Below are 23,639 nucleotides of genomic sequence, written 5' to 3' on the forward strand. Positions count from 1 at the left end.
TTCGGTATTATTTTGAGATGTTAATTGTAAGATAATGCTAAAGACTGGCAGAAGTGTAATAACTGCTTTGAGGTAGATAATTTATTAAAAGTCAAAGTAGAATCATTGAAATAAAGATTTGCATACAGAAAGTATGAGCCAGTTGCTTTGTTTTGTGGTCATATACAACTTCCTAAACGGTTTTATATGATACGTTATAAACATCATTATCCTTATAATCTATAGCATTAACCTTAATTTGACTATAAATATTAATATAGATGCCCCCTTTTATCCCTTTACAATTACAAGGAAAAGACCCATATGTAGTGTGGAATGAGGTCCCGGTCACCTATTCATCTTAGACAATCACTCCCAGACATGTCACTGTTAATAATTGTGCTCAGTACAGTACAAGTCAATGCCTTAAGGCCTTTAAAGTTTTCTGCACACTCATGCAGTGTTCCAGCTGGGAAGCAGGAGGTGGTTCATGCTATCACCAACTTACTTCTCTTCTCCTTTATTCCTGTCTTTCTTTCATTTTTTTGAGTACATGTCTTTAACATCCACTAATTGTAAACTACTTTAAAGGAGGGGACTTATATTATTTATTTTTGTATTCCTTAATGTATCCAGAAGAGTGCCTGCTAAATAGCAGATGCTTAATTAATATATGCCAATTAAACATATTTAAAAGGGAGCTGCATTAGGAATAACTTTTTTTATAGTAACACTAACTAGAGTTTAGTTATAATCAATAGGCTTTAAGCATATTTAGGATAGGACTTCTGGATGATGCAATTTTATTAAAATATTTAGAATTCTCAGTCACAGAATTTTAAGGATAGAAAAGTGAGATAATTCTTGCTAAGTATGTCCTACTTGTCATTAAGTGTATGACCCTGGGTTGGTGTGAACTTAGGTGATTGTTCTCTTTCCTTCCTCATTAGAGAAATGAAAATAAGAAGAGGAAAATCTATATAGTGCATTCTATGGGTCAGGTATTGTTCTGGGAACATTACATGTGTTACCTTCATTTGAGCCTCATGATAAGAACAGGGCACTTGGGGTACCCAAGGTAACACAGCTAGTCAGTGGCGAAACAGATTTGAAGACAGGCTGTCTAGCTCAAGTGTGTGTGCTCTTAACTATCATGCACCAGTTTTTTCAATTAAAAAAATCTGAAGAATAGCTAGCACTGTACAAAAGGCATGAGCTCTCACCACTAACGGGTATTTATTTATTTATTTTGACAGTACTGGGGTTTGAACTTAGAGCCCTGCACTTGCTAGGCAAGCTCTCTACCACTCAAGCCATGCCTACAGCCCCTATCAGGTCTTAAATACATCTCAGGGATAGTTACCAAATAAACTTATGTGATGATGCCACAACTTGGGACATTTACTAGAAATCATTAAATTGTGAAATATGTGTAATAGTCTTATAATGAGAGTTTGGAAGTTACACAAATTCATATGAAATATGTGGATTGGCAATTGAGATGTACACGATTTTTCCAATTTTGAGTGAGATTCACATTAAGGGTTTTCTCCCCCTAAACATTTAAAATGTATTCTCTGGTAATTCCAGAACATGATAGCATTACCACCATGCTTAATTCCATCTAAGTATCCTTGGAATTAAGTGAGACATGATCTTGGACGTCTAATAGGTAAATACTGTGAAATTAATATGGTTTTGTTTCTAAGATGGTATTGTATACATGGGGACTAGAAAGAATATTTCACAGTCAAGAATTTTCTAAATTGGTTTTTCACCCTGTCTTCTTTATGTGAGATCAACTGGGGAATACCCAAGAGTACTTTGCCTAATGTATCTTTTTAAAACGAAAACAATAATGGACATTCAGGATGTTGTGCTGTGCCATGGTAAGGCTGACTTGAGCTGTCATTGATTTTGCAGTCCATCCCAGTCAGCTCTTTCATGCTCACTTGCAATATATAATATCCTTTGGGATTTTTGGTAAGTATTGATAAACTGTCTTTCACCATCCCTGAGGGACTATATATTTGATGACTCACAAAAAGTAGCAAGTGAATCACTTAAGTTTGAGTCTTTCCACTGGGAGCATAAATTTCATTTATTACCATTGTTATGTAATTTAAGTTTATTACCCTCATCTATTACCTTAGATTTTGTTTTCTAGAGTTTCTGGCCTGTAAATGGATATTTGAAAACCATGCAATTTTACAACTATGTCTGTGGTTTGCTTTGTAAAAAGAGTTTTAAGATGTGGAGCTTAAAAGAAAAGAGGAACTCTATAATGTTTTGAATTTTCTTTCTCCACTCTACTTATGCAGAACAAATTAACAATGACATTTTTATATTTCTATATCAACCATAAATATTAAAGTATTTCAGTAGTTTAATAAAGATAAGATTTCATTTTTGCTTATGTGACAATCTAAATGAATAGTCTAGGCATTGGAGCAGATAAACCTAACTGGTCATCTCATTTTGGTATCTCTGGGCTGAAAATACTTCATTTGTGAAGTAGTGATAGTAATAAAGAATCTCTGCCTGTCTTTTTAAGCCAAAAGGAGTAGGAAGGCAAATGAGATTAGAGCTGTTTATGTCTGGTGCATGCTTAAGAGTTTTTCGGAAGAAAGGTTTAGAAGATAGCTTATTTAGTAATGTATTTTAATCAGTGATTAAATACACTAAAATAGAGAGAGAAGGACCTTTACCCCTGAACATACCGTGAGGTCCCCGTGAGGCAGTAAATCTCTCATCTGGATATTTACTCATTGGTATCTGAGCATGAAGAGAACCCACAAGCCACCAGAATTACCAATTATTGGGAGCTTACTCTGTGTGCAGCATTGTGCAAGATCTGCATTTTTTTATTGCAATGCTCACGATTGCTTGTGAAAACAGTGATTCCAATCGCTGAGATGGAGAAGCAGAAGCACAAAGAAGAGAAGCAACTTGTCCAAGGTTATAACACTACTTGTGGAGCTTTCCCTGTAGCATATGAAAATGGCTAAGTTTTCTTAAAAATCAGAACAGGAACGCAGACTGTCTCTGTTGAGGTGTTTCTCGTTTTCTCTTCTTTTTTCTACATAAATTGGTTAATCCAAGTGTTATGTAGCCAACCAAACCTAAGAGTTGGCAGCAAAAAGTGTCGTGAAATCACACAGGTCCTCTAAATAGGGAAACTAACGCATGGTGTAGTCCTATATACTACCGTGGCAGTTGAACTAATACCCTATTTAAAAAAATTTTTTGGTGGTATGGGGCTTGAACTCAGGGCTTATACCTTGAGTCACTCTATGAGCCCTTTTTTGTGGAGGATTTTTTCAAGATAGGGTCTCACAGAACTATTTGCCTGGGCTGGCTTTGAACCACTATCCTCCTGATCTCCGTCTCCTGAGTAGCTAGGATTACAGGCATGAGCCACGGGCGCCTGGCTTACTCTCCTAATTTTTAAACAGTGCTTAACTGTATTTCAAATGAACCTATCTGATCTAGAAGATGATATTAATTCGAATCCCATGAAAGAAGTATATATTTTCTCTTAAAACTTTTTATAAAAAATAGTTCTGTCTTACCTACATTAAAAGAAAGTTGCTTTGAAAGGCAGCAAATTATCACCCTGTTTGAGAATAAAAATGTGTTACTCCATCTCTATCTGAAGACCTAGTGCTGAAATTAGCTTTAAGTGTAGGCTGATATCCATCCATCCTTCCTTCCTCTTTTCCTCCCTCCCTTCCTTCCTTCCTTCCTTCCTTCCTCTTTTCCTCCTCTATTCATGGCACTATTACTGAGTCTCTATGCTGCTCTCTAAGTGCAGTAAAAATTATGTGCATATGTCACAGCCTACATTCACTCATTTGTTAGGCAGCTCGTTTCATCTCTGTTGTTGCTAATTAGAGCCCTTTAGATAGTGGGTTATTGGAAAATGTTTCATAACTGGCTCTCTGGGGAAAAAAAGATGAGAGAGAGAGAGAGAGAGAGAGAGAGCACCTAGATTTATAGTATTTGCTGACTGCTGCAGTGGAAGTACTCTTGACATGTCTGATTTCCAGTCAGCACCCAACCATGATGTCATGGGACTCTGACAGGGGAAGAGGTGCACATCACCTGTTCTCAAAGCACACCTCAAATGGTTCCTTTCACATGAGTTGTTTTCAAAGTGTCCTCCCTGGAACACAACATCTCCTGGGGCCTGGGAACTTGTAAATGCAAATTTTCAGGCCCACTGGGGTGCTGCTGAATCAGAAAGGTGTGGTGGGGCCCTGCAAAACTGCTCCACCAACTATCTGCATGCTTGGTGCCAGGAGCCAATGCCCTTCTGTCAGGATATAAAAAATGAAAGAAGAAAATGTGCTGATAAAGGAATAAATACTGCATCTTGTCTTTGCTTAAACTTGTGTTAACTACTATGCTAATTTTAAATAGTAATTGATTATGTTTCCAAGGAAACTACCTAAGTGGAATCTAAAGAAAAAGCATATATTTTTCATTAATTTTTTTTAAAAGTTTCTCTTCATCTAGATTAAAAGAAAGTCACTTTGAAGACCAGAAAATTATCAGACTACACACAGTTCCATGAAATAATGGTCCTCATACTGACTTTTTTGAAAAAATAATTGATATCTGAAGTGAAAAATTTCAAACTAAAAAAAAACCTATTAAAATAATAATATATGACTACATTTCTGTAATTTTATGAAATTTAATTTTATTAAAATAAAATCCATTTTTCCCAGTGTTGAAATCAATCAGGAAATTGATAAAATTCACTTGAGGTACAAAATTGTTTCCATATGCAGTGTTCCAACAGCACAATCAATTATGCATAATTCAGAAAGCAATGTTTCACCAAAATAAATTTTATATAACATAAAAAATCATGGCAATGAAACTGAACTTAAATAGACCAGTTCTCTGAAATAAGAAATGCAAAATACCCCTTAAAAGTCAGTGTGGTGTTACTTCTAATCGTGTCATGTGCAGTGGAAAAATCAGGATAGGAAGTTTTAATTCAACCAAACAAAAAATGTACCAAGTAAGATGGGAAAGCTGATTTCAACCATGTTCTTGACGGATTTTACCATAATGAGAGAGAAATAGCACTCACATATTACATGTCATGTTACATATTTCAAATACTAATAAGATATTTCTTGTAAGAGTCTAAGTAGAAACAGAGACTGCACCATTTTCTGACATTTGGAGAGCAGCCAGAAAATTACCCTGAGCAGAACTAAGACTCAAGACAAATTGCAAATTGAAGGTGAAGGGAAGAAAAGGATTAAGAGTAAATCCACTACACCTGTGACACCCAACAACCTAGCAATGCCTTTCAGTGAATAAAGAATGTGATGGCACCTAGTTTTGCATGAAGCAAATAAAAGGAACTCAGTTTTGGACATTCTGAATCTATGATAACCGTAGCTATAATTATTTGCTATTTCAATTCACTGTCTGAATATTTTACATATGTAAAATAGTAACATCCTTACCATAATCCCATAAACATGGTACTATTATTTATGGTACCCAACTTCCACATGAGGCCAAGATAGCTGAGGCAGTTTGCTAAAGACACACTGCTCATGGGTGGCAGAGCAGGGACTGAAATCAAGGCAGACTGTCCTTAGAGCATTGGCTTACTTCTACTACCTCAGTTTTGAGTGCTAGGGACATTCAAATGGCTCAAAAGTCAAAATGATGCACAGTGGTATTCCTGCAGAACCCTTGCTTCTATTCTCCTCTGTCTCTTGCCTGTTTTTCTTTATGCAAATACATGTAAATACAAAGACATCTATTTTATTACCTTCCTCTGACACTATTTGGCCTTCCTCAATTTTTCTTTTTAATTGAGCAATGTATCTTGGAAATCTTTCAATATCACACATAGATCTTCCTTCCTTCCTTCTTCCCTTTCTTCCTTTACCACATCATTTTCTCAATATGTGTAATTAATACAAATTATAGGTCTCTACCTATCTGAATTCTAGGTGTTGCACCCCCCCTTTTTTTTTTTTTTTACAAAAAGTAATGTAATATCTTTTCCTAAATAGTGTGTCATAATTTTAAAGGCAAGAATTAAATTAAAGCTATGTTTGCCAAGGCTCCACACTCCATGTCTTTAATATAATTTTTTTTCAGAAGAAACACAAACTTTTTGCTTTGAATGAAGATATGCAACATAATATTCTTTTTATAAACGTCACGGGGTATATTGTATTGCTTGTCAGGCAAAAAAATCTATGAACATAAAGTTAAAAAATGCTCTTCACAGTAGGTTCTCATTTGCATATAATCATTCAGGTCCCTACAATTTATCTAGAGAGTACTTGGGGTCTATTTTATGTGAATGTTAGCTTAAATAAGTCAGCCCAAGGACATTCACTATGGATCCTGGGAGTTCTATACTGTTTCATTATCATCAAGGATAAAAATAAACCACAAATTTATGAAATATTTTTATGGACTGAAACACATGGAGGCTATAAAGGCTGAGTAGTATCTAAAATGTGAAACAGTCATTGTATTCCACTTGAAAATCAATAGCTATGTCTCTACTTCTATGCTTTAAATAATCTCAAGTGGGTTTGTTTGTTCATTACCAAAAGGACTTCGAGAATTCCACTCAAGACAGCAATGGGCATGTACTTTCCCAGAACTATTCATGAAGGATCCAATAAGACATGAGGGCTTATTGGATTCTTACTTATACAAGAATAACACCAATAAGACAGAGTTCACAAGCTCCGCTTTATGTCACAATGTGCAATTGCTTGTGACCAAGTATGTTTGGCCTACAGATGTATTTTGTTCACAAGTATGGTATTAAAAATGTGCATCAATGTTTCAGGGAATGAAAACTTTAATATTAAAAAACCCAAGAGATTTCTGCTTTTCCTGAAAAAAAAAAAAAGCATGAGTCTGTCAAAACCTGGGCTCGTGTTTTCTTAGGTCAGCATCCAGGGGACCTGAGTATCTGTAGTCTTAATTTGACAAAGATTGGGCCTTAGTTCCCTTCAGTTACAACTACTACTTTTATATCGTCAACATCAAGGAAATACTTACTTTAAAAGTTATATGTGTTACAGAGTAAAAGGGAAATAGACTATTCTCTTCTTTCACTTGACTTGCTAAATTCACTTAAGTATTCTGTCTGGACAAGCAATGCATGAATTTGTCATACTTTCTATAAAGGGATTTCTACAGTTATTTCTACATGTGAAGAAATTAAATATATCTGTGGGACAATTGAGAATTGTTGCTGATACTAAGGGTATCAAAGAGCCTGATGTCACAACTTGAATATTGGAAAGTTCATGTGTTGGAAACCTCCAGTGCAACAGTGTTGAAGGGTGGGATTTATATTAGGTGATTAATTCATGAGGGCTCTGCCCTTTCACAAATGGATTGATGCTATAGGGAAGGGAGTGTGTTAGTTATCATGGGAGTGGTGCCCCTACCCCATGTCTTGTGTGTGTTCTTCTGCCCTTCTGCCTTCTGCCATGGGAAGACACCGCTAGAAGGCCCTTGCCAGATACAGGCCTCTTGACCTTGGATTTTACCAGTGTCTAGAGCTATAAATAATAAATCTCTGTTCATTATAAATTGTCTAAGTCTCGGGTATTCTGTTATAGCAGCACAAAATGAACACATACATGATATAGCCAAATTATTGCCTCCCTCCCCATTATAAAATTATAGAGGAGAAGCAATTCTTCATTAAACAATTTTTTCACCTTTACCAGTAACTGAGAGATCATCACCTGTAAATGGCAGAAGCTGGGTGAGAGCCGGTATCATAGCTGGCTCGAACTCGCCCTCGGTAGAGTTCCACGGCGATATGGTCTTTGTCACCCTTATAAAGGAGTATGCCACTGTCTTCATCTGTGGCAATCTAAAAGAAAGCAGCCTTTGTGTAACTAGTAAGAACAGCAACCGAATGTAATTCATTGAAAGAAGCAGACAGACACTAAGCAAAGTGGAGAGCAATTACTATGGTTTACATTTTTCTGACAGCTATAGGAAATAATGCATGCTGAAGTTACTGTTTGAAAGGTGACTTGTTCATAAATTACTCTGTTGTAAATATATTCATAAGGAAATTGAAAAAAATACTTAAGCAAATACTTAAGTAAACATGTTGCATGTGCACAGAACTGTGTTGGAGATTTTCACTATATGTTCTTTTGTTCCTATTATGAACCTTATTCTTGGTATGTACTAAATCTGGCTGTACTGAGTAAAATGTATTTCCATATTCCATATTAAAATTCTTTACAGTAATGCACTTGCATGGGGAAATATCTGTTTTATCATGCCTTTTTTCTTTAGAAGGTTTTAAAAGTGAAAGTTAGGACTTAAGTACCAACACCACAGTGTACTTTTAACTATTTTAACAGTGTGGCACATAATAGCAAGTGGAAGGTAGGGAGAGATTTTTAAACCAAGCCTGTCTGTTTTTCAGGGTCCCACTTTTTACCTCAAAAGAAGCCTCAGCCCTCACTGAAGAGTCAGAGTAAAAGAAGCAAGAAGATGTGGAATTTATAGGGAACTGGCTAAGATCATTTGAATTCAAAATATATTAAAAGATTGTGCTCACCAGATAAAACAAACATGTAGCCCCAATTGACCCCATCCTGTATTCAACATTTATTGCCCCTAATCTAGTATGACATTTTCCACAGGTGCTTGAATGACTTCATTAGAGGTAAGGATTGTCTTGATAGAAAGACTTAAATTCATTAATTTCTTGTTGATTCTTGATAGCTCTGGGTGAAAGAGTTTAACAGGTCTTGGCTGAGTCAAGGTGTTCAGTCTCACCTGTGTCTTTCTCAGCTGCAGGCTTCCTACAAAAAATATTCCCCTCTCCCCCCCTCCACTCTGCCACCTATACAGAGGCTGAACCACAGAGCTATAAAAATAAATGGGGCTGGAGGCATAGTTCAAGTGGTAGAACATCTGCCTAGTAAGCATGAGGGCCTGAGTTCAAACCCCAGTACTTCCAAAAAAATTAAAATATGAATAAAACACCTTTAACTTGAGCATAAAATAAAGAGATAATAATTGTCATCCCTTCACCCCACTTAGGATTATACAGTGAATAAAAATACCAGCTCCAAAATACTGAAGCTTTTCACACAGCTTTCACACAGGGAACATTTTTTGTTATGGTGTCATGGGTCCTTTTAACTGTCTATTTAAGGAACATGGTCACTCATTTGTTACCAGAAATGTCATTCCTTGAGGCTAAATTTGGCTTATGCTCAGATCAGCTCTTGCCAGAGGAGGACCTCTCACCTGAAGTGTGATGTTTGTCTGAGGCCGAACCTTGGCTGATGGAATTTGAAGATAAGATTCTTTGTTTACAAAATTCACACTGACCAATTTTTCACACTTCTCTCCCTGGTACCCAGGCAAACACTGACAGATTGGCTCATTTATCCTGATGATGCACTGAGCTCCATTCTGACAGTCAAAATTATCGCAGGGGCTAGTACGAGGGAGGACCATGGGTGGAGAAAACTCACAGAACAAGCCACTAAATAAGTAAAGAGAAAAAAAATAAGTTAAGTGCTTATATGAATGAGTCTTATAATACCCAACTCTAACATAAATGTGTACTTCTTTTACCTATAACCTTCGGGACAGATGCACGTGTAGCCGTTCACTGCATCAGTGCAGTGGGCACCATTTTTACACTTGTTATCTTGGCAGTCATCAAAGTCGATGTCACAGTGCTCCCCAATGTATCCCGGTGTACAGTCACACCTGTTTGAATAAGCAGATAAAGTTTCAACTACAAGTGGGTAACAATCTATAAAGCCATTTCATTTCACTAGAAAGGATGGCATCAACTTTAAAAAACTTGTTTGTGACAGTGTCATCTCCAAATTAATGATTATCCAGAAAACAGCCCTAGCTGGAAAATATGGCATGGTTTCTTACTGTGACATATCAGACAGGAGGTGACTTTATCTCTTAGATGATGGTGACCCTTCACAGTAAAATGTAATAATTACATCAGGCTTTCCTTTCCTTTCCCTTTCTCCTTCCTTCTCTCCTATCCTCTCTCCTCACTTCCTGCAGTCTCCTTTATTTTCAGCTCTAATTAATTAGATCACTGGGATGATAAAAATTCTATGTTGTGAAATTTACTAAGAATGTTAAGCATCTTTTTAAAAATGAGTAACAATTTTATTTTCCCATAAATATTAGATGCTCTGGAGCAAAATGTAATTTTAAGAAAAGTAAATCTTTTAACATTAAATATTTTAAATTCTCAATGAGTCTGGATGATCATTGTGACAGAATGGGGCTGAATTAAAAGCTTGGGATAGGGGTTCTGATATGAAATTCCTGGGGCTAGTTTCATGGACAGATTTTCAGCCTGTTCACTCTGGTGATGTAGGGACAGAAGAGGTCTCTACTGCACTGATGATAAAGAACGGGGTCACAAAGCAGCTGACATTGTTGAGTACTTCCTCTGTGCCAGGCCCTGTTTTAGGCATCCTGCCGATTCACTGAATCCACTCCATAGCCCTAAGACATTGATGACACCATTACACTCAGAGTACAGGTGAGGAATCTAAGGGACAAAGAAGTGAAGTACCTAGCCCAAGGGCATGCAACTTTTAAGTCTCTCAGCCAGGAGTAGAACCAAGCAATTGACCAAAGAGCCTGGATTTCTAGTCATTGTCATATGCCACCAGATAATCGATTGCTCACAGCTCCCTTTAAAACCTGTACTTCTCTAGTGCTGACCATTGGAATCTCTAACTAGGACATCAAGGACCCAGGACTTTATAATTGCCTGAGGAAAAGCAGTATTATAGTCACCCTTTACCCACAGCTTCAGTTACCCATGGTCAAAAATATTAAATGAGAAAATCCATAAATAATTCATAAGCTTAAAATTGTGCAGCATTCTGAGTAGTGTAATGAAATCTTGCCCTGTCTAATCTGCCTTACCCTAAACACGAATAATCCCTTTGTCTAATGTACCCAAGCTATATGTGCTACCTGTCCAATAGTAACGATCTCAGTGATAGTAATAGTAATCATCTCAGTGATAAGATCCTCTTTTACAGTATTGCAGTCCTTGTGTTCCAGCAATTCTTATGTGGAGTCTAGCACCACATCACAATTCTGGACTTTTGCCTGACTTCATTTCATCACATCATGTAAGCATTGCATCATCTCATGTCACCACAAGAAAGGTGAGTAGAGTACAATAAGATTTCTCAAGAGCAAGAAAACACATCCACATAATTTTATTACAGCATATTGTTATATTGTTCTATTTCATTATTAGTCATTATTGTCCATCACCCACTGTGCCTAATTTGTAGATTACAATTTATCATAGATGTATATGTAAAGAAAAAATAGTAAATATATTGCTCAGTAATATCCAGTGTTTCAAGCATCCATTGATTTCTAGGAACATATCTCCCATGGATAAGGAGGTACTATTGTATTTGTTGGAAACCTAGAGGGGACTGTGAAACTCCTACAAGTATGGACAGAGATAAGAGGGAGGGCTTATGGGCTTATGGGGCCTCTCTAGGTCCTCTACTATAACACTCTGCTGTTGTGATTATTAGTATTACACGTTAGGCTTCTGTGAATTTCTGGTGTGAATTTAAGAAAGGATTTGCTTACATAGAAGTGTAAAGAATCCAAGAAACTATGGTATAGCACTATAGAATTTGGGGTTTGCAATTATATAGAATTGCTTATGTGTCCTGGCTTCATCTTAAGTGGGCCATTTTTTTTTCTTTAAGAAATCATTTTTTCCAGCTTTACTGAATGATATTTGACAAGTAGAAATTGTATATTTTTAAGATGTGCAGTGTGATGTCCTGACATATGCAAATATTGTAACATGATTGCCACACTCAGAGTAATTAAATTTAAATATCCAACATCTCACATAGTAACCTTTCTTACTTTTTATGATGAAAATACTTAAGATCTATTCTGTTAGCAAATTTCAAGTATACAATATGGCTTTATCAACGACAGTCACCACGTCCTGCATTAGATCTTCAGAACGAACCCACTCATCCTACCACTGACATTTCTCACTCTATGGGTAACATCTCTCCATTTTCTTTACCCTAAACCCTGCTATCAATTTTTCTGTTCTCCATTTCTAGGAGTTAGGCTGTCAAAATTCCACATTTAAGTGAAATCATGCAGTATTTGTCTTTCTGTGTTTCATTTATTCCACTTAGCATTAAGTGTAATCTTGACTAAGTCATGTCAATCTCTTTAAGCATTCCCTTCCTCACCTGTAATATATATATAATAATTTCTACCTCACAGGTAGGTTAAAAGAAGCACTATGTATAAAGTTATTGGTGCAACATTTATATATAATGCATGATCACCAATGGTTGACATTTTAAAATAATTCTCTATGTAAGTCTTTATAATTTTATCAATGTTCTAGGGTTTATTCTGTGATAATCATCCACTGTTCTATTTCAAAAATATTAGTATGTAAGTGAGTAACAATAATTAAAAAGACCAAAACCAATATGGCATTGCTGAAAGGTGTCTAAAACTTCAAAATTAGGATCTAATCGTTATTGGCGAGCTGATTAAATTAAAACAAATGGGATTTTATATCTTTTAAGAGGAGCAAACAGACTTTCAGTTTTGCCTGCATGAATTAAGGAATAAAATGAGGTCACTGCAGAAGCATGCTTGCTCTGCAGCCAGTTGGTTTTAATGCTAAATCATAATAAAGCAAAGTAAACAGCAAGTCTGAAGTTAAATGGACCCTAAGTGGTTGTACACAGTCTCAAATAGATGGACAGGGCCCTAGAAGAGAACTTCCATCAATGTTAACGTGAGCAGAGCCACTGAAGTGCCGAGCATTAAAAGAAAGGAGAAATGCTTTGAAACACTCTGAATTATTTATCTGAGAAGTGAAATCAAAGTACAAGATAAGACAACCTTACATCCACCACAGTGGCTAAGAGATATTTCATATTCTTTTCTCTCCCAAACTATTTTTCAAGATCATTAGAAATTAGGATTATACCACAACAAGCAGTTTATCTCTTTTTTCTTCCTCAGATCAAGTTTCAAAACAGTGAAAAAATTTAAATGAGCATTCTTTCCAGTTTGTATTATCAATGAAACCTATTAGATTCCTTCATCTTCACTATTTCACAAGACAAGAAGAAAGCAAAGAATATAAAATATACCGTTTAAAAGCCAAAAAGCCAACTAAGTAAGATGCATGCTTGAAAATACTGCTTATGGCATATCATGGTCTAAAAATATCTAAAAGCAATTCAGGAGATTTATGAGGCATATTATAAAGCAAGAGAAGTAGAACCAGCTCTGTTAGTTCAGTAATAAGAAAGTGAAGTTGAAGTAACAGTACAACTTGTCTAAACGATATTTTTCAGTAGAGAGTTTATTTAACAGATTCATCTTGTTTGGGTTTTAAGTCCATTTTCTTTCGGCAAGTATGCTTGCACCAATGTGCAGTTATTTATAAGATTGGATAATAGCACACATTCTGACTTAACTTGTTTTCAGCTTAAACTACATACAGCCATAAAATGCCTGCTGAAAACAGCAGGCTTCCACATCAGTTGATCCATACTCAAGCAAAATGCACTTTTAAGAGGGTACAATCTAATTGCTAGTAATAGAAGATATTTAATTAAGAATTAGCCTTCTTGAAGACACTCATTTTTTTAATGGCTTCCATTAAGTCTTACTAATAATTTATCCTACAATTATAATGAACAAAGTCCTCTGAAATTTGTTTAGCAGATAAACAGTCCTGGAATTCACCCTACTAATTTCTCAGAGAAGTGGTGATGTTTGCTTTTTTGTTTATTTATTTTAATTATTATTAGCATAAATTCATTGTACAAAGGGGATTCATTGTGGCATTTATGTATAGGCATAAATTGTATTTTGATCAAATTTACACCACTTTTATTACCCTTTCTTAACCACTATCTTTCCTCTCCCCTCCTTTTTTAAGTTCATAGTGGGTTTCATTATGTTATTTTTATACATCTGTATATAATGTACTTCAATCTTATTCACTCCTTATTACTCTCTCCTTTCCCCCTACCCCTCCTGTTCATTCTCACTCCCAAACAATCCCTCCTTTACAATTATGCCATATTACTATTATTTCTTTTTTAGGTCTAGATTCCACATATGAGTGAAAATATTCAATATTTGTGTTTTTGAGTTTGGTTTATCTTGCTTACCATCATGATCTCCAGTTCCATCCATTTTCTTGCAAACTATATAATTTCATTCTTTATTGCTGGATAATATTCCACTGTGTATATACCACCTTTTCTTTTTCCATTTATCAGTTGTTGGGCACATAGGCTGATTCTATAGTTTGACTACTGTGAAAAGTGCTGCTATAAAAATGAGCGTGCAGTGGCTTCTCTTTATTCTGATTTACATTTAAAAGTGGTGATGCTTGTTATATTAGTGATGTGCTTTTGATATGCCAAGCTTATTATAGGCAGATCAAAGACATCAGGAGTTAAAATGATTTAACTATAGTGTTCAGCTGAAAAAAATATAAAACAGAATTTTGTATAAAGTAAAAATTTTAATGAGACTTTTGGTTTTTGCACAGGGCTGTGATCTAAAACATAATGAAAGAATAAAACTGATCCTTTTCTTTCTCAGTAAGGCACTGAATGGTACCAGTAGGTACTGCAACTGTATCTTGTTTCTAAACACTTTGATTTTAATGCAAATTGAAACAAAATAATATTATCAAAGAAACCTTAAGAATAAATATTTAATTCAGATAAATCCTTGAATGGCAGAAGGGCTATGTTATTACCCACTCCCTCCTGACTTAGAAAATCTGATGATCTGTTTAATAAATATCAAAGTCTTAGATTTTCAGCTCAAATCCCATAGACTCTCATAAAATTGTTCCTGATGGAATAACTCTGTGAATCCTAAGGTAACTAAGCTTGGGTCATTTCACTAAGCACATGATGGGACGGACAGTACACAGCTATAAAGTACTACAAAAACGTAAGACGGTATATTTACCACATGCTCTGGCCACAGCAGATACTTCATAAACACTAGGCGAAAGAACAAATAATGCCTTTTGCTAGTTGTTTGGTGTAAGCACAGCTCACCTCCTGAACACCACTGTGTCCTGCCTCAGAATCCTGACTATCTCCATACCAACCAACTGAAGCACTCAACTATAAAACGCCTGAGAGGGAAAATGTATTTGAAAACCATCTGTTGGAAAAGCTAGCCCACCCTGAGATTTCTGCACAGCCACTCAATCTCTCTGGGTGAAGGTTTCCTTGTGTTTAAAATGAAGAATGTGGACCAGGTGATGATTTCTAAACTACTTCCTGCTCTAAAAAGAGAAGGTATTGTTGATAAATCCTCAAAATAGTATTGCAGCAAAAGAATCACGCAATTTGATAGCAAACAGTTTTCAGATATATTGTTGGAAGGGTTGGGTGAAATAGTATACCCTGCAGTTCTAGCTAGTCAGGAGGCAGAGATCAGGAAGATCACAGTTTGAGGCCAGCCCAAGCAAAAAGTTAGTGAGACCCCATTTCAACTAAAGAGCTGGCATGGTGGGAGTCTACCTATAGTTCCAGCTATGTGGGAGACTGTAGGTAGGAGGATTGTGGGTCTGAGCCTTGTCCCAGGAAAAAACATGAGATTCTCCCAGAAAAACTAAAGCAAAAAAAAAAAAGGCAGGGTGCATGGCTCAAGTAGTAGAATGCCTGCCATGAGGTGCTAAGGCTCTGAGTTCAAACCTCCATATCACCAAAAAAAAAAAAAAATAGAGAGAAAGGGGCAGGGGGAAAGATTGCTGAGAGGAAACACAAATGTTTTTAATGTTTTGAAGTCACGTGAGAGAACCCTCTACCTAACATGACTATAATGCTTTATCATTCCACAGACAACATAGTTAAGTTAAAAAAAAATCACTATCAATAATTACTGTGAGATAACAGGCAGAACTGTCCCAGACAACCTGGGATATATGGTTACACTGTCTTTCCTACCCTGATACTCAAAGTATTGCTTTAGACCATAAAATTTTTAGTTACATTAAAATTCTTTCTTTTACCACAAACTTACCTTCAGATAATGAAGTGTCTAATGGATGTCAGAACTTAATTGGGTTGGCCTTCAAATAAGTGTAAGAAAGCTGATTCAAGGTTGCTTTATTCCATAATGAGTTCCCAGAAAGAGTCATGGGGCAAAAGAAACCCACTTTTATTTTTATTCAGTGTACCAAAAAAAGCCTATGCTGCATGTGAGCATTTGTAAAACTGTCACAGGCACTAGTGAATGTGCCCTTTCTTTAACCCTGAGTGGAGGGTAAGAAGGGCTCCTGAAAGAAAGGTCCCCCCGCTTATCATGAACCCCAATGGCCTAGGACTCACTTGAATCCCTTTGGCATGAGAATGCACTTGGAGTCGTGCTGACAAGGGTTCAGGTCCTGGGCACAGAAGTCCAGCTTCTCTTCACACAGCTCACCTGCAACAGGACAAATGGTGTTAGTTCACACAGACAGGCGAACAGCCTTCTTGCCAGCACTCTGTGTCATGTGTCTTAGAGGTGAGCACAGCTCATGACTGAAAACAAAATAGGAAAAAGAAATAAAAAAGAATCTCAAACAAAACAAAAAACAAAATGACCATCCATAAACATAAAAACCAAAAACACGAGATGTGGAACCAGAAGATCCCATGTCCAGTCTTGGTTCAGCTGCTGAACAATTTTATGATTTGGGACAATACAACTGAAGTGATGTGTGACTAAGGCAAATCCTTATAATATACTGTTGGAATTAGGATCAGGAAATTTGAGTGATTTTTTATTCTAAATTTTGATTGACTGATTGTTTTTTGAGGTATATTATAGAAACCAAAGAATAAAGGGACAGCTAATGAATATTCACAAATAACCCACTCAGGGTGCCAGTGTCTACTGTTCTTTTAAGGTAGTATACTAACAATTGTTAGAAATAGATACCAACTAAATGTGGCTTATTATTTAGACTTCAAGGACCTTTTCCCATGATTCAAGTATATAAATGTACTCAGTTATTTTATCAATCTATCTTTTCTCTCTCTTAAAATGAACTCATTGCACTAAAAGTCTTGTATATTGCTTCTCTAAGATTTTCTGTGTCTCTAAACCAATGATATCAAAGTTTTGCAATACATAATTGCCAAGCTATTTAAATGGTGTTTTTTAAGAAGTTTTGCAATTTAAATTTAAGACAACTTAACTGAATTGATTCATTATATTATATCATACTACCAATTTAAATCACTTTTAATTTTCTATTCGAATCTATCTGATTGGGATATAGAGGTATAATGTAGTCTATATCCAAGGAAGTTTACACAACTTGGTGCTAGAGAGGGAACTTTGAGATACTGAATTTCATTCTATGTATTTTTACTTTATTCCCAAATAAACTGTTTTAATTTGATAAGAAAAATGAAGTAGTTTCTTTTTTTTTTTCATTTAATTTTACCTAGTCCAAGTAATTCAATGGAAACCATAAAGATTTATTGTACAGTGCTGGGCAGTGTGCTGGACTAGGGGACAGTGTAACTGATTCTGTCTCACTCAATTCCAGTCTGCCAATGGAAGAGGTCTGAGCTAGAGACAAAACACAGTCAGTGAATTTCATCTCTAAGAGAAAAAAACAAAGTTGACCCTTTCTTCTACCTGAAGAATTTCTCAAAAGATTTGATACAGAAAGGAGTGATAAGGGAGAGAATTCTAAGAAACTGTTGGACAAACAGATTTCTAAGTCTGTAATAAATATCTTTAGAGTAAGGACGCCAATTTGAATGTGAATAGCTACACCATTGTCAAGTACATATTCCTTATCTCTCCAAGACTAGCATAATAGTAGTTTTAGTCATCACTGAAGTTGGATAAGATAGTTCATTTACATACACCTGACTGATAAGATTGGTTAACTACTTCAGAAATGGTATGGCTCTTTCATCCTCACCAGACAGTGTAATGTTAACTAATATCACAAAACCATTCTCTGCATCCTGTTACTGCCTAACTCATTTTTTAAAGCCTAATATTCTACCTAATCCCCTTTCACCTGGGTCTATTCACTAATTTATGAATTTATTTCAACACCATGCTTAGGATAATGGCTTTTTCATTTGCTTTAATAACTTTGATATTTTTTGACAATTTTCTTATCTAGATTCATGTCTGTCTTATGGTATGTGTATATATGTGTATATATATGACATTTATTTATTTATCTAATAAGCATTTATATTGCTCTTACCTTGTGGCAGACAGTTTTAAACACTGTATAAATATGCACCCACTTAATCTTCATGACAAACATATAAGGTTAGTGCTGTAGAGTTGAACTATTATATATGCATTGATATTATTCTTTTTTTGTAAGATCATTGAGAACAGAAACCTTTATATATTTGGTTTTATATTTTTCTGGATTATGGGATGATGATATACTCAAATAGTAGTTGAGTATTCATAACTATTCAAATAAACTGTTAAGGCAAGAAGTGAGCTTATATAATTCAACTTGGGTAGTAGTTCAGCTTTTAAACATTTTGCTATTTAATTTTTACTTAATAAACCATTCATCATTAATAATAACAGAGCTTATGTTTTTTACATTACTTTAAACTGTCCTTGATTGAATAACTGAATATTAAAATAGATGTTTTCATTGGGCTGTTTTTAAAATATTTTTCCTAATTAGATTATGATATATTGGGAGAAAGGGTAGTTTTTTTTTAGTACTGAGTTTGAAGTCAGGGCTTCACAGTTGCTACATAGGTGCTCTACCGCTTGACCCACACCTCTACCCCTTTTTTGGCTCTGGTTATTTTGGAGATAGGGTCTCACTTTTTGCCCAGACTGGCCTAGACTGTGATCCTTTGAATTTTGGCTTCCCACTATTACTGGAATGACAGGCACAAGTATGTACCATCATGCCTACCTTTTTTTTTCCCATTGAGATGGGGTCTTGCAAACTTTTCTTTTTCCCTACCCTATGTAGCCTGGAACCATGATCTTTCTAATCTCAGACTCCCAAGGAGCTAAGATTAGAGGCATGAGCCACTTGTGCCCAGCTAAGGGCAGCTTTTAAATTTCAACAGTACACTACAGTGTGAGTCTTAAGACCTCAGTATATGATGAGAAACATAACAAGCTCATGAATCCATGTTTCAATCATTAAGGGCATACTGGATATTGAAAGGTGTATTGTCTGCCAAGTAAGAAGAGAAATAAAGTACACTGACTATAGTGAGCTAAAAAACTGAGTTACTGCAACTGAAAATGCTGCCCCAACACTCATATACTGAAAAGACACTATATGGTTTATTTGGATTATGGTTCTTAATATATGTAGTGAAAGATAATGCTGAGTTATTGGGAAGTGATGGAAAATATAGGGATGGATTGGTCCAGGTCTGAGATATCTTCTATGGCTGTCTCCCTTATTGAGAGGATAAAGTGTAAGCGGAAAAAAGGGAAAGGTAGAAATAATCTTTATTACACCCCACATAGTTAGGGTTCTTAATCAATAACCCTGTAACCAGGTCTTTACCTGTTAAGCTTGTGAGAGAAATGTCGGTCCATTTGTGTGGTTTAGGGCAATGTGGTTGAGTGCAGGTTAAATGGCTGTGTTCATGAACCTTTCAAAAGATACGAGTTTAGATAAACCTTGACTCCATGATCTGGATCTCCATGATCCACCAACAGAATATCAGCAAGTTTCTTTAATGTGTTCTCTGCTTTTGACTCTTAAAAGTCCTCAATGACAAAGCAATAGTGTGGGACATAATGGGTGCCTGGAATTTGTTACTTTTGATTACATGAACAGACTAATTTTCCTCATAATACTAGTTTTCATTTATTCTGTGGATAAGATATTAAAGAGTGGTAGTGCTACATAAGTTGTGTTGCTTCTCTGTGCTTTGGAGAAGGAACAGGGGCCAAGGAGGTAGCCTTTGTTACCCCTTAGGGTAACAGAGATTAGTGAATGATCCACTGTAACTAGTAACAGAAGTAGTTGGCAAACAGTACCTGGACATGCCAGAACTTTCCAAAGACAAAGCAAGACATATCTCAAATAGAGGTACTTTATGGTGAGAAAGATTAGCTTAGTTCTTTGGGTTATCCCTTTGTCAGATAAATACTGGACTGGAAATTACCAAGTTTTACACCAACACTAGTATGAGCTGAGGGAGCATAGCAAATGCGGTGCCCATGTACCCAAGAAGTTTTTATTCCTCAAAGACTCATTCTGAAGAAGGAGCAATGATTCATTACTTATTGAACATTCTGTGAACATGTTTCTCTGAAGCATTTGATATTGTGTTAATGTTACAGTTCATTCTGGGTTGCTCAGGAAAGTCCTGGTTTACATCTGTTATCACAAGATAATTATCAAGAGTATTCCCATACACTTACATAGATGCCCTGATTTGTATAATAAATGTATAGTCACCCTCTAGACACAGCAGTAAAAGCGGGATCTTCTGTGCTCCATTGGCAGTGAAGAGATCCTAGGGAGAATCTATTCTCATTTGGTGAAGTGACATTTGGGTTGTTGTGTTATTTCTTAGAATGGCTTATGCAATAGAAGAGAATTGACTAGTTGCAATGGAGTGAGCTATTTTATTGTTCTGGGCCCCTGCTCTTCATTGGTAAATAAGCTTTTGGAATTAAAAACGTGCAAAGGCAAATAAGCCTCTAAAATATTTTTTAAAAAAGGAAAACGCATCTAAAGAGATGGATAATACGGAGAGCAAATTACCAGAGGGAGCGTCATGCTTAGTTGTTTAAAACAAGATTATTGCACTCAGTGGTGAAAACAAAGTGTCACTGTGTGCCCCGAGTCCCTGTGGCACCAAGATTGTGATTGTTACGGCAATGAAATAGAAACTTAAATGCATGTTGATGGCTTTTCTGAGAAACAACACCTGGAGTTGGCCTTACCTCCTGCTTCATTTTAGATCTGTCCGCCCAACAGTTTTAATGCTCCATCCTTACTTCTTAATCAGAAAAAGCCCTTCCTTTTATCCTCATCTGTACTTCTAGCATCCTGTTTGTTTACATTTTTATTACCCCCTATTGAAATAGTTTTAAAACTGTTATGCAACCTTCTTCTCCAACACTTGTACTATAATCTGCCTATTGCTTTTTCTAGTGATCCTGACAGCAAATCAGATTTTTACCATCACTAAATACTATTAATACCAACTAGGTATAGGAAACTATGTCCATGATCAGAGTACAATGATGCCAAGGACTACAATCTGTTTCTCATGGAATTTAATCCACTAGGGGAGGAGGAAAAACATTAATCCAACAATATTCCAAGTAAATATAAAATTGCCTCTGTGATGAATGCTAAGCGGAAAGCTTCCTGTTGCTCAGAAGCTCTAAGGGAGAACAGAAGGGTGTTCCTGAAGAAGGGAGAATAGGAGGAGTGGGCAAGTGAAGAGTGCAGAGCAAGGCAGAAACTCCAGTCAGGAGAAGGCTTGGAGAGGCTGGGAATGAGCTGGGACAGTGTGGTACCCGAGGGCTCCAGTGGTCTTCAGGGGCCACATGGTGGTGCCTAATCCAGTCGCATTAACACAAGTGAAGCAGAGGAAGAAATTTCTGAACAGTTATTGGATAGATGATTAATTACTTTCTATCTACTTTCTGGCATCAAGAAATACGTATGTGTGTGTGTGTGTTTTATCACCAATACATCTACTTTTTACCATAAAGAAATCTACTTTCTATCATCAAGAAATTTGGGCAATAGCATATCTCCTCTAGGTTTGTTTAGTCCTTAAATCTTGCTTAGCAGAAAAGAATTTGGCCATTTTGTCCTTGGATTAGGATTTCTGGAATTTTCCAACTTAAGTTGTAGTTTAAAATATTGCTTTACTTGAAATGAAAAAATAAGCAAGGGTACTCAATTAATTATTGAGTACAGTCTTTCTACTCAATTTTTCTAAAAGTCAGCCCTTTGAATCCAGAACAATGGTGAACTGATTTCAGAGAACAGTACATGGTGTTGCTGGAATGCTCAACTGTTGTTACTGCGGCTGTAACACAATTAATTTCTTCTGTGAATGTAACACAATTCATTTCTTCTCTCTCTGAAGTAGATAAAAATCTGATAGTCCTTTCTGGGGACCATGGGTGTATGAAAATGGTGGGAGAGATTCTGGGCTGACAATGTAACATATTCATAAGTCATGTCAAATTTTTTCTTTCTTTTTTGTAATGAGAAAGAATCTTTAATATTGATAATGATGGAGAAGGAACTTAAGACAGTGATCTGAATAACTAGACAGAGTTCTAGTGTTAAACTTAATCAGTTATGACATTTTCAAATGTAGTTGTAACCAGGGAGGAAGTCTGGTCCAATTGCTGAAAGAATCCCCAGGAGACACATTTTTAGTGAGTAAGACAATCATTCTTTGAATATTTGCATTTTGTGCTCATGCTTGGTTCAAGAAAAACCTGTAGAGATGACACTAATTTTACTCTATTTGAATTAGCTTCGCAAGGGAAAGTATCAAAAAAAGCAATCCACTGTGCAAAATATATGAAATTTATTTCCTTAAAAACATGAGTACAAGCGATTTCTTTATCTACATGTTTGGGCCTATCCATTCCCTTCACCTGCAAATTATGTGGCACAAGATAGGTACTGAATGAGAAACTTTAAAAGACAGGTAAGTGCTTTTCAAATGTTAGTTAAAGAGAACCAGATGGAATAAAGGAAAATTTAAGGAAGGAGAGAGAGAATAAAAGAAAAAATAATCAGTAGCAGATTTATATTCTGAGATCATAGACCGAGGTATAACCTTGTAGGCTGGACTAGATGTTCACTTTTAGATAGTCCTACAATATCTTCTGCCAAGCAGTGACCATGACACAAGAAAAGGAGCCAATGAGCCCAGGAATGCAGGAATTACGAGTGTCATCATATAAATGGTATGTTTGAGGAAGATTAAGATAAATGGACCTCAGTGTTTCTCATTGCCAAATTGAAAAATGTTTAATAAAATTCCCACAAAAACTATTCATTTCTCACCTGTTGTTATTTGAGGAAAGCACAGTCATCCCTCAGAATCTCTGCACAGTTGGTTGCAGCACCCTCATGTGCCTACTCTAGTCCCTTATATAAAATGGACCATTATTTGTTTATAATCTATGCAAATCTTCTCACATACGTTAAACCATCTCTAGATTACCTTACCCAACACAATTGAAGTGCTATGTGAATAGCTGTACACTATGATGACGAAAAAATGTTGGTACGTGTTTAGTACAGAGTTTATTTTCCTTGTATATTTTTGATCCAAGGTTGGTTAAAATCACAGATGTAAACTGCAGATGTGGAGGGTTGACCGTATACATATTTTCTCTTTTGCTAGGTCAGTACTACATTATATAGTACATTCAAGGTTATAATCTTGGGCACCAGAGCACATTAACGAAATCGGGTAGATATTCTACCACTGTGAATCTCTAGTCTGAGTATTCAGTATGCTTACCAGCACTGAAGCAGCAATTTCCTTATTTTCATCAGCAAGTAGAGGGAACTTTTGAACAGCATGTTTTTGTTCTGTATT

General features: G+C 36.0%; 1 protein-coding gene and 1 non-coding gene across 3 annotated transcripts in view; one reads left to right on the top strand and one right to left on the bottom strand.

Annotated features, from left to right (window-relative positions):
• The window catches only part of Slit2 (slit guidance ligand 2), a 328,161-nt gene that overhangs the window by 11,065 nt on the left and 293,457 nt on the right, over positions 1-23,639 (bottom strand). For both annotated transcript variants that reach the window (XM_074042536.1, XM_074042535.1), the window contains 4 exons: positions 16,416-16,509; positions 9,607-9,744; positions 9,274-9,514; positions 7,740-7,870 (listed from right to left, as the gene is read on the bottom strand). In XM_074042536.1, the coding sequence (XP_073898637.1) occupies positions 7,740-7,870; positions 9,274-9,514; positions 9,607-9,744; positions 16,416-16,509 (604 nt within the window). The remainder of the gene's footprint in view (positions 1-7,739; positions 7,871-9,273; positions 9,515-9,606; positions 9,745-16,415; positions 16,510-23,639) is intronic.
• On the top strand, positions 8,908-8,980 carry Trnat-agu (transfer RNA threonine (anticodon AGU)). The gene has a single exon. It is a non-coding gene; the product is annotated as a tRNA-Thr (tRNA).

Source organism: Castor canadensis, chromosome 9, assembly GCF_047511655.1.
Source record: "Castor canadensis chromosome 9, mCasCan1.hap1v2, whole genome shotgun sequence".
Lineage (NCBI taxonomy): Eukaryota > Metazoa > Chordata > Mammalia > Rodentia > Castoridae > Castor > Castor canadensis.